The sequence below is a fragment of the Mytilus californianus genome, unplaced genomic scaffold, assembly GCF_021869535.1.
Source record: "Mytilus californianus isolate M0D057914Y unplaced genomic scaffold, xbMytCali1.0.p SCAF_7, whole genome shotgun sequence".
Classification (NCBI taxonomy): domain Eukaryota; kingdom Metazoa; phylum Mollusca; class Bivalvia; order Mytilida; family Mytilidae; genus Mytilus; species Mytilus californianus.
The window spans coordinates 100,823,683-100,836,107 of NW_026262723.1; the positions used below are offsets into that span (position 1 = coordinate 100,823,683).

A 12,425-nucleotide genomic window follows, 5' to 3' on the forward strand; every position below is an offset into this window, starting at 1 on the left:
TGATGAGAAAAGCTCACTTGGCCCTTTGGGCCAGGTGAGCTAAAAAGGAGAGGGAATGAGGAAATAACAACAGAGATTAGGATGATGATGATAATGATGATGATGTGCGTTTTACCTATGTTGATACTATACTACGAGGAATCGTTTTGATCTCTTAATGAAATTGAATACTTGTTTAACAATTTGCACATTTTGATCATAGGAAAGAGTTTCTTTTCCAAAAACCAATAGTTTAAAGTCCAACTCGCAGCCTTCAGGAAGCCAGCTGAGACCATTAAAAAGAATAGCCCTTTCATTTAGATAGAAAGGACAAAGGAAAAAATGGTGCATATCCTCAATATCTAAACCACATTTACATGTTGGATCAGATATAATGTTAGCTCTAAACAAGTCACAATTCAAGAAGGATGCCGAACATCTAAATTGGGTTAATATTATATTCAATTTTCTTGGACCATATAAATAATGTTTAGATTGATTCTCATTTCGAATGTCATGGTTTTTTAATTCTACTTTGAATTTTGATAACGAGTCTACATTTCGAACTGATATGTTCAAATTATTCCAAAGTTTAATTGTTGATGGAATAAATGATTGGGAAGTCAGTGTCAGCCTGCAAAATAGTAAAATGATATCTTGTCCATTTCGCAAGGGATATTGTGATGTACTTTGAATTTTAGGGGGCACAAGACTACATAAATATTCAGGAGCATTATTATTCTGAATTTTATAAAATAATTGTAGTTTTCTTCTTTTTCTTCGTTCCTCTAAAGTTTCCCAACCAACCTCTTTTAAGACAGTCTCAGAGTGTGTGAAAACAGGCAAACCTGTTACAATTCATGCAGCTTCAAGTTGTAGCTGTTCTAATTTAATTGAATAACCTTTTCCGCAATTGTCCCATACTTCAGTTGTATATTAAAAAATTGGTCTAATAAATACTAGATATAATTTTTCCAAATTTTGTCGGCTAAGTTGATATTTGAGTTTTCGCAGTATATTCAGATGTTTTTTAACACTATTTAATATATTTTCAACATGGTTGTTCCATTTTGCGTCACTTCTAAATGTAACCCCAAGATGCTTATGAGATCACACAATTGGTATTTTTTTATTGTTCATAGTAAAATTAAGGTCTTGTATCTCATTATTTGAAAACATCATAATTTCTGTTTTTTCAGGATTGAAAGACATAAGCCACTTTCTTGACCATTCATCCAGCTGTCACAGGTAACGACTAACAACTGATTGTATAAGTTCCTCGTCATGACCCGAGTAACTGAATGAAGTGTCATCTGCAAATAGTCTGCATAAAGAAGTTAACTGTTCAGCAATATCGTTAATATATATGATAAACAATAAAGGACCAAGAACGGATCCTTGGGGTACACCAGCTGAAACATTGCAAAAAGTAGAGGATGATTCATTAATGATAACCTTTTGTTTTCTTTGATATAGGTAGCTAGTGAACCAATTTAAAAGATTTCCCTCAATGCCATATGCTTTCATTTTATGTAGTAAACCAATATGCCAAACTTTGTCAAAAGCCTTCAAAAAATCACAAAAAACAAAACAGCAAATTTCTTTTGTTTCTAGTCCATTTAAGATACAATCATAGATTTCTATTAATTGATGCACTATTGAATGTTTTGGCAAAAAACCTGACTGGTATTCATAAATTTAACTTTGTTATAAATCATTGAAAAAATATACATCTAAGAATTTTGAAAAGAAAAATTGATATGGGATCTAGATATTTTTGGTAAAATCATTTTTTGTACCCCTCACCCATTTTCTCAACATTTTGGCTGATGACACTGACCAGATTGGTTATAAAATTTGAAAATTTTATTACTCAAAAACTACTTATTGTTAGTACACAATTTTTTCACAGAGTTTAGTTTAAGATATTTTTTTAAATTCATTAATATTTCCCAATTGTTTTGGAAATGATTCCTGAACGAGATTTCAACGAGACTAAAACATCAGCAGAATACATCCTTAAGGTGTAAAATGTAAAACAGATTTTAAAATTAAAATTCTATTCTATACATCTACTTCAATATCATAATATTGCACTTGTCTTTTGTTAAGGGCAATTTGCCTCTTCTAAATATATATATCTATTGTTGTAGTCACATCTATGCATAATTTTATAGTGTGGCTTTCAGAGTTTACATGATTATCTCAAAATTCTCGAACATATGATTTTGAATTCCAGCAAGAGGTAACAAATTTGTAAGCTTGCTATGTAGTAAAGACACTTCGTGCAAGACTGTTGATCCCTGAATGCCTTCTGGTTTGAATGACATAATATGAATTAAATAGTACTTTAATCTTCCTTTAAACCATTAAAAAGCTTTGTGCATATAGTTTATGCTAGTGTTGAGATAGCATACCAATTGTCTCACTTTTAATAGCAATGGTAACAGATGAGACAAAGACATAACAGAATATCATCCAACCTATAAATGGTTGTGCTTTGTGATTGGTTCAACTTACATATATATATACACATGTATAGCAAAATAATCAAGTATGGAAATATAAGAAAACTTTTGTCAATAAAGAAGATACAATACATTCATAGTGATTGTCTAATTTTTGCTATGTTCCAGGTAGGCATTCAACAGAGAACTTTACCCAATGCAAACATTTAATTGTCCATTTAAATACACAATACACAGCTGTGAAACACGAATAATAAACACAGCAAAGATTAAACTGCCATTACTAAAGCCTAAACTGCTAACAAAACCTGGTGCAAAAATAACCGGATTAGTTTAATCTAAGTAGATCAACTAGTAAGTAAACTAAGAACAATCACATATATGATAAAACCTGAAAAAATATGTTGAGAATGTGTTTTAAAGAATGATAGTTTGAAATGAAAAAATAATGAAGCATTTCTGCAGGTATAATGAAGGAAATAGAAATAAGAAGATGTGGTATGAGTGCCAATGAGACAACTCTCCATCCAAGTCACAATGTGTAAAAAGTAAACAATTATAGGTCAAAGTACAGCCTTCAACACAGAGCCTTGGTTCATTTTCCACCAGAACAGATGACAATAATCATTTATGTATACAGTACCGCTGCTGACTGATGGAACAGCTTTCCCAAATGAGCCTTGTAATGTACTCCACTCCTTTTCATACCCTGGCACAGACAGCAGATAGTCAAAGTCAGATCTTTTTATGGTACCTCTAAGTAGCTGAAACAGATTAAAAATAAAAATCGGTCTTTAAAATGCAGAGTAGCTGAAACAGTAGTTTCAACTTAAACATGAGTGCAAACCTTGTTTAACAGGAATGGTTCTTTAATTCAACCAAAATATGAATGAGATATTTTTATAATGATTCATTATAATTATGTCAATTTCAATTGACTTATTTGTAGAATAAATTCTGTTGGTTTTTATTCCTTTTTCTCTAAAAATAATAAAAAAAAACAACTTAATGTCAATTTTATAAAGTCACAGATCCATGGAAATGATAAAAGTCAACTAACATTTGTCAGAGGGTAATGTCACACTATATGGGATGTTTAATAAGTTATAAAAAAGTTGGATTACCTACTACTTAATCCTTCTTAGACATAAAGCATTGTTCATTCATTTTATTCTGTTTTTCAAATAGCTTGTCTGTTTTCCATCTTTACTAAAAATGGTTGCGAGCACGGTAAAAATGAAAAAAAAAATCATCACACCTGCAAACAGTTCTGAAGATATTATTCAACAGCTATGCCATGAGCACACAATACGCTCTTATTGTGCACATTGAAATTGTTGCAAGAATAAAATGGGATATTTCCATGGCATTTAATCATAAGCAAATAAAATGGCTCCGTAGACAAACATGCCTGAGGATACTGTTTTCAAAGTCAACAGTTTGGTATATTTACCAATTCCAACAATTATGTAACGTTTCCACTAAATCAATCCAAGCAAAATCAAGTTATGGTACAATATGTGAAAAATTTCCAAAAATCTGACAATTAAAGTTCTATTACTCTGGAGCAACAAACTGACAAATTAAAAAAATCAAAAAAGGAGCTTTCTTTCATTCATCCCCACAAAAATGTAAAGTTCGGAGGAAATCAATCCATGAAAACTGATATTAGTGAGCAATTTGTGAAAAATTTAAATGTAATAGTTTTAGTACCGTAACTCTGTAAAGACGAACCAGAAAATAAAAAAAAAATCACAAGGGTGCTTCCTTTCTTCAATCCCCACATTAATTTAAAGTTTGAAGGAAATCAATTCAGGAATTCTTTAGTTAGTGCGGGATTTGTGAAAAATTGCCTTAAATCTAAGGGTCAAAGTTCCGTAACTCTAGAATGACAAAGCCAAAAATAACAAGAGTGCACTTGCTGAAATGTCTCGCCTGCTTTACTACCATTGATTTCATCTTCATAGCCCTAATTATAAAGTTTTACTACAAGTATCACATTAACTTAACATGATCCAAGAAAATGAGGTCAAGGTCAGATAAACCAAGCCAGAAATACATGTACACCTTACAATCATTCCATACATTGAATATTGCTGACTTATTGCTTATAGTATACAAGAAACAGACAAAACCATGAAAACTTTATACTGACCAATGAACCATGAAAATGAGGTCAAGGTCACATAAACCCTGCCAGACAGACAAAGGACATATGACAGACGGACCTTCATATAACATAAGGCATCTATATACAAAGTATGAAGGATCCAAGTCTTCTACCTTCTGAAATATTAAGCTTTAAAGTAGTTAGTTAACGCCGCCGCTGGATCAATTTCCCTATGTCAAGCTTTCTGTGACAGAATCGCAGGCTCCACAAAAAAAAGGGAGCTTTATTCTGTTAATCCTAATGTTGTGATAAAGTTATATAAGAATTGGTTAAAGTGAATTTGAGTTATCGTAGTGTCAACATACGGACAGACTGACATTGGTAAACCATAATATATCCCATCTTTGAGGAGTGTTGTTTTACCACGATAAACTTACCATCTTCATGATATCATCTCCACCAGCTTGATAAGCTCCAAGTTTTAGAGCAAGATTAATTTGGTCTTTTTCCTGAAATAAATAGATTTTTTTGTATATCAAAAGTAAAAGAAGCCATTTGGTTTTTTTTATGATATCAGATGACTAATCTACAATAATACACTAGTATGCAATAAGAATGACCATTTGGAGCGTCTACTCTCTAAATTCAATTATATTCTCTTCTAGTATTCAGACAGTGAAATGGGAATGGCAGGGTTTGTAAGTTATAAGTTTTGCTTTTTATAATATTTAATATTTCTAGTAACTATCTCATTATTATAACTGTTTTTTTTTTTAATTTCTATATTTTGTAATTTACTGTAATACTAACTTTAAAAAAAAATCACATTTTCTTTCTTGACCACTTACATATTGTGTATTTGTTTTTCATTGGTTAATACAGAAAAAAATAATGTATAAAATTATGCCTTCTTTTTAATAATCATTTTCTGTATTCTTTTATCATGTGTTTAATAAAATAAATAGTATAAACTCTTACAGTACAAACAACAATTATCTTCTTCTTTACTCCAATGTCAAACAGATGGGGTGGTACTAGAGTCGATTTAAAAGGTGATAAAAACTTTGTCTGAAAGAAATAATATTGAGATGTAGCTGTACATCAAAATCAATGCTGTCTGTAGAAAATTCAAAACTATTTTAAAAGGCAGAATATAACAAATCCTGCAATAATGTAATAAAGAGCTGCACCATGAGCACATGATATGCCCATCGCTTTTTCAAAGAATAAAGTTCCATAACTCCTCAATGTCATATCAGAAATTTATAAAAAACTACAGGGAGGTTATTTTAATAGATATAAACCAGTCACCAAAGTTTCATGAAAACTACTCAAAGCACTTTTGAGTTATTGTCCAAAAACTGGAAAATCCCCCTTTTTAATGAATAAAACCCCACTCGGAAACGTAAAATCTAAAATTTATAAAAATCAAAAGGGAGCTCAAATATAAACAATTCAGCAAAGTTTCATGCAAATTGATTAAAGCATTTTTGAATTATTGTCCGACATGTTGACTACGGACGGACTGATGGACAGACAGACGGACAACGGTATACCATAAAACGTCCCGTAAACAGGCGTATAAAAACACAATTACTGGTAATCTGGTAATCTGTAATTACAGTACACAACACTACAAAACACTAACCTATTCTGATATTTCTCTATACCTAAATGAAAACCAATAGTAGCATTCATTTTCAGTTTAACAAACTACTGAACTGTATCGTGGCAACAGATGAAATTTTCATACCGTATCTTGCGAACTATTGAATACTGTTAACAAATAATTTTTGTTGAGCTCCCTTTACTTTCTGCTATGTTACCAATTTAACATTACGGATAAAAGGAGATGTGTGTGGTATATGTATATGAGACATCAACCGCACATCACTTATTTATAAAAAAAAAAGACACCAGCAACTTTGGTATATGTCATGTCTGTTTTAAATTCCACATACAGAAGACTTTGGGATGATTAAGGCAACACTTCAATAGTTACAAATGGTCAAAATGTTCAATGAAACAAGCATTCTGAGAGTATTGCATGACAATACATAGTCCCCTACTGGGTAAAAATTCATTATACTGGAACAAAATGCTAACTTGTTCTATAACTTGTCATGGTGTAAACAAAAAGTAAATATCATATCAATATCTTCAAGCATGACTAAAAACAGTGTTGAAAACTGATTATATGAGTGAATTTTTCAAGTCCAAGGACCATAACTCTGCACAAAATTATTAAACCGAAACAAATTTTGAACTTGATCTGTAACTTGTCATGATAAAACTATATACCAATTATCAATCAATATCTTGTAAGCATGATGAAAAAAACATTAGATATGATGTAATACAGTGTATATCTATTTTCAAATTATAATCAGATATAATTAATAGTTCCAAATATTTGTTTCTTTCATTTGTCACAAACTAATATACATTTGTAACTTATCTATAAAATGTCAACAACTTTTATCTACACAATGTAATGTATTGAAATATATACATTAATAAAAATAGATTATTATCTAATTAAAGGATTTCTCTTCATAATTTTTTTTTTATATATATAACATTCAGAAAATTAGTTTATACTAAATAACAAACAAACCTGTCAAAAAATTCTTCAAATAATTTAACAAAGAATGTCTTTTAAAAAATGATTTATCTCCCTTTGAACAGAAATATGGTTTAACATAGTACTCTAACATTAGATATGGTCCAGAGTTATGGTCCATAACTCTGGACTAAATCATCAGACCAGAACAAAATTCGAACTTGATCTATAACTTGTCATGATAAAACTATATACCAAATATCAAATCAATATCTTCAAGAACGAAGAAAAAAAGTGTGGAAAGCTGTTTTGCCGTACTGACAGATGGACAGACGGACAGACGGACGGAGTGCAAACCTAAAGTCCCCTTCGACTTCGTCGGTAGGGGACTAATAAATGAGCAAACTGACATCAGATGGAGGTAAACAATCAAATATGTGTTGTACAAGTAAGCTAAAATGAAGTTAACAGAAAACTTCAATATATTTGTAAAATAATATAAATTTGATAGTGGATGTTAAGCAAACAATAATATGCTCCGCTGGGCGCAGCTTGATACGACCGCAGAGGTCGAACCCTGAACAGTTGGGGCAAGTATGGACACAACATTCAAGCTTGATACACACTGAATTTGGATTGTGATTAAATATTTGACACAGCATAGGTTTATGACACAGAATGAATGTGGTCTAAGAACTTATAAATTTTTAATTTACCTATTCAAACCATATCATTATCATTTGCTTTTATATATAAATCAGAAATAACCAATTTAAAATGGAATATTTTAAAAGAAAAAAAAAGGAAAAAAAGGAAAAAAAAAATCCCTCCCCCAAAGTTTTTTGAACCCCCTTATGATTCATCACCCCAAAACACAATCCCAGCCTTTCCTTTGTGGTATGGTGCCTTGCAGTACAATTTCAGAGAGATCCATACACTTGAACACAAGTTATTGTCTTGAAACTAGAAAAATGCTTGTTTTTAGGCCCCTTTTTGGCCCCAAATTCCTAAACGTTTAGGACAATTACCCCCAAACTCAATCCCAGCCTTCCCTTTGTGGTAAGGTACCTTGCAGTACAATTTCAGAGAGATCCATACACTTGAACACAAGTTATTGTCTGGAAACTAGAAAAATGCTTATTTTTGGCCCCTTTTTGGCCCCTTATTCCTAAACGTTTTGGGCAATTACCCCCAAACTCAATTCCAGCTTTCCCTTTGTGATATGGAACCTTGTAGTACAATTTCAGAAAGATCCATACACTTACACACAAATTATTGTCATGAAACTAGAAAAATGCTTGTTTTTTGCCCCTTTTTTAGCCCCTAATTCCTAAAATTTTGAGGCAATTACCCCCAAAATCAATCCCAGCATTCCCTTTGTGATATGGAACCTTGTGGTACAATGTCAGAGAGATCCATACATGTCAGAGAGGCCCCTAATTCCTTAACTGTTGGTACCATAACCCCCAAAATCAATCCAAACCTTCCTTTTGTGGTATTGAACCTTATGGTAAAATTTCATAGAGATCCATTCACTTAAACTAAAGTTAGAGTGCGAAAACCAATGTTTCTTCGGACGACGACGACAACGACGACAACGACGCCAACGTCATACCAATATACGACCGCAAAATTTTGTTGCCGTCGTATAAAAATCAATCAATCATTAAATAATATAATCATTGCAAAGTTGTAAAAAATTTAGGTGCCATGACAATTAAAAAAATTTCAGTATCCACTGTATTCACTGATAATATCATGCCAATATTGTTAAATATGCAATATTTACCTTTTTACTTGTTCTGAGACTGATTTCCATATCAGCATAAATTCTAGAATCCAGCTGGTCAAACATAGCAGGTTGGGCATATTCCTTATGTCTCTTGATTATCTCCCCTAATGAGTATTCAGGTACTGGATAGTGTGTACTTATCCAAACATCATCTAATGGCTTTTCACCATAATAATTTTGTACTATACTTTGTCTGAAAAGAAACAAATATCCTGGCAATAAAAAGATCCTACATTTCAATATTATCTGTTTCCTACTCTTTTATAAATTCAGAGTTGTTCTAAGTAAAATCAGTTTTAACCTAAAACAAGATATCACTAAGGACTTTATATTTTTTCACTGATGCAAAGTATATGTTGCCTTGTTTTACCTTGTGGTTAAGCAAATGATACTCATTCTGATGGAGAAAATAAGCAATTTCAAATTCACAGCAGTAGTATAAGACCTTCTAAGGTTGATACTGAAACTACAATACTAAAAATTTGTAAGGGGTTCTGCAGAACCCTGTGTCTCACTTGCAATTGCTGCTGTCAGTGTAAAAGTGTGATGTTGACTTAAAAAGTGAGTCCATTTATCAGTGAAATAAAGAATTTAAAGAAAAATTCAAACTTAGATGCTATTTCATGGTCTTGAAGATTAGCTTCTGTCCAAGTTTCATAACAATCCATGAAGGTTTACAAATTTATCATGTCAAAAAAGTTAAACCCAGACTGTCTGTAAATGTTAACTGTAAAAAACTAAGTCCATCTATCAGAAAATACTGAAAATGAAAAAAATATATTTTCAAAAGTTAGCTTTAAATATTATCTCTTAATTATAATAAACTGTTATCACAGAGATATGTCTCGCCTTTTTGTAATTTTGATAATGCAAATGTTGAAATTAAAATAGCAATACTTTAACATGTAAGTTATGCAAATATTCAAAGTCGATGAACCATGACTGAAGGTACATGGCTAAACAATCTCCATGGAATGAGATGTGCCAATGCTAATACAACTGCATACCAAATACCATTGACTTATTATAAGTCGTTCCCTTTAAACAAACCTAAACACAAACTTTTACTTGTAAACTATGTAAAAGTTTCAAGGTCAATGAACCATGATCAGGAGTTGGGCTATATAATCTCCATGGAAACGATACTTGCAAATGCCAATAAATTTGCATACCAAATATCATTGACTTAACATTAGCAGTTCAACTTAAACTGATCTAATCACAAACTAATACAGGTAAACTAAGCAAAAGTTTCAAAGTAAATAGACCATGACTGAGGGGGCGGGGCCAAATATTCTCCATGGAAATGAGATGTGCTAATGCTTATACAACTGAACACCAATTAACATTGGCCTACCACTAATGGTTCCCCTTGAACTGACCTAATCACAAACTAATACATGTTAACTTAGCAAAATTTTCAGTCTATAGACCATGACTAAGGGGGCGGAGCCAAATAATCTCCATGGAAATGAGATATGCCAATGCTTATACAACTGCATACCAAATATCATTGAACTACCACTAGTGGTTCCCCATAAATGGACCTAATCACAAACTAATACATGTAAACTATGAAAAGTTTCAAAGTCAATAGACCTTTACTGAGGGGGCAGGGCCAAATAATCTCCATGGTAATGAGATGTGCTAATGCTAATACAACTGCATACCAAATATCATTGACCTACCACTAGTGGTTCACCATGAACTAGACCTAATCACAAACTAATACATTGTTGACGCCGCCGTCGTCATCGCCGCCGCCGCCGCCGGAAACAGCATACCTTAGTCTCGCTTTTTGACTCCGTCAAGGCGAGACAAAAAAGCTTCTGCCAAAGTTTCATAAATTTCTATGAAGGTTTGATAAAGTAATTGATTTCTAACAAACTTAAACCCCATACTGAATCTATTTGTTAAATGTATAAAAAAAATTAAGTCAATTTATCAGTTATATACGGAAAAATGAAAATAAGTATTTTCAAAATTTTGCTCTGAATACTGTATTTTGGTCATAACTAAGCTTCTTTCCAAATTTCCTAAAATTCCATTCAGGTTTGATAAAGTTATTGATGTCTGAAAAACTTTAACCTCAGACTGTATCTTCTTGTCAATTGTAAAAAAAACTAAGTCCATTTATCAGTAAAATACAGAACAAGAGTGCACACGCTGAAATGTCTCGCCTACTATACTGACCATTGATTTTATGTTGACATTCCTAAATATGAAGTTTTACTACAAGTATCACATTTAAAATATTTATGATCCAAGAAAATGAGGTAAAGGTCAGATAAACCAAGCCGGAAATACATGTACACCTTTAATACAATCATTCCATACACTGAATATAGATGGCCTATTGCTTAAAGTATAAAAGAAACAGACCAAACTACATGTATTGAAATTATATATTGACCAATGAACCATGAAAATGAGGTCAAGGTCAGATGAACCCTGCCAGACAGACATGAACACCTTAAAATCATTCCATGCATCAAATATAGTTGACCTATTGCTTATAGTATCTAAGAAACAAAGTTAAACAGGAAAACTGAACATTGACCAATGAACCATGAAAATGAGGTGAAGGTCAGATGATACCTGCCAGACAGACATATACACCTTACAATCATTCCATACACCAAATATAGTTGACCTATTGCTTAAAGTTTAAGAAAAACAGACCAAAACACAAAAACTTAACATTGAGCAATGAAAAATGAAAATGAGGTCAAGGTCAAATAAAACCTGCCAGACTGACATGTACATCGTGAAATATTTCCATACACCAAATATAGTTGACCTATTGCATACAGTATTGAAAAAAAGCGGACCAAAACACAAAAACTTAACTTTTGCCACTGAACCATGAAAATGGGGTCAAGACACCGAAGACAGAATCTAGGATCACTGTCTCGCTTTCCCAAACTAAATTTCGCAGACTCAACAAAAATACAAATGGGTTAAAACATTTTGTGTTTTGGCAATCAAAAAAAAAAACGTCAGTTAATGCATTTTGAAACAAGCAAAAGTGCTTATAATTGTCACTTTCTCTTCCTGTTGTATGTGTGAAATCAGAGACATATATATACATATCAGACTATATTATATATGTGTATATATATATGTCTCTGATAATATCTATCATCGTTTCCCCTGAATCTGCAATTTGTTAACTTCAACTATTATTACAAAGTGAAATCAGTAAACCATATGAGGAAACTAATTCACTAAACTGTAAAACCTACTGTTTCTTCTTTTTTGCTTTACTTCCAACAGTGTTTGTAGATCCTTGAATGTTTGGAACCAGGCTAATCTCTGGAAACAGAACTTTTTGAGATCCAGAACGATCCCCCGTCTTTGAACTAGAGTCATCTGTTTTTAATTTCAGTTTCTGTTTATTACCCTTAAACCTTTTCTGGATAACCATCACCGGGAAGACTCCTCTTCTTTCCATGCATTTCGCAACAATCCTTGCTGAATTTATTTTTGATGATACTGTAAAAGTAAAAATAC

At 32.1% G+C, this 12,425-nt stretch overlaps 1 protein-coding gene across 1 annotated transcript in view; it reads right to left on the reverse strand.

Annotated features, from left to right (window-relative positions):
* Positions 1–12,425, reverse strand: part of LOC127709874 (uncharacterized) — a 36,146-nt gene that overhangs the window by 10,945 nt on the left and 12,776 nt on the right. The window contains exons 2-6 of the mRNA XM_052215552.1: positions 12,158–12,407; positions 8,910–9,105; positions 5,536–5,625; positions 4,995–5,066; positions 3,091–3,211 (exon numbers count right to left, since the gene is read on the reverse strand). Of these exons, the coding sequence (XP_052071512.1) occupies positions 3,091–3,211; positions 4,995–5,066; positions 5,536–5,625; positions 8,910–9,105; positions 12,158–12,407 (729 nt within the window). The remainder of the gene's footprint in view (positions 1–3,090; positions 3,212–4,994; positions 5,067–5,535; positions 5,626–8,909; positions 9,106–12,157; positions 12,408–12,425) is intronic.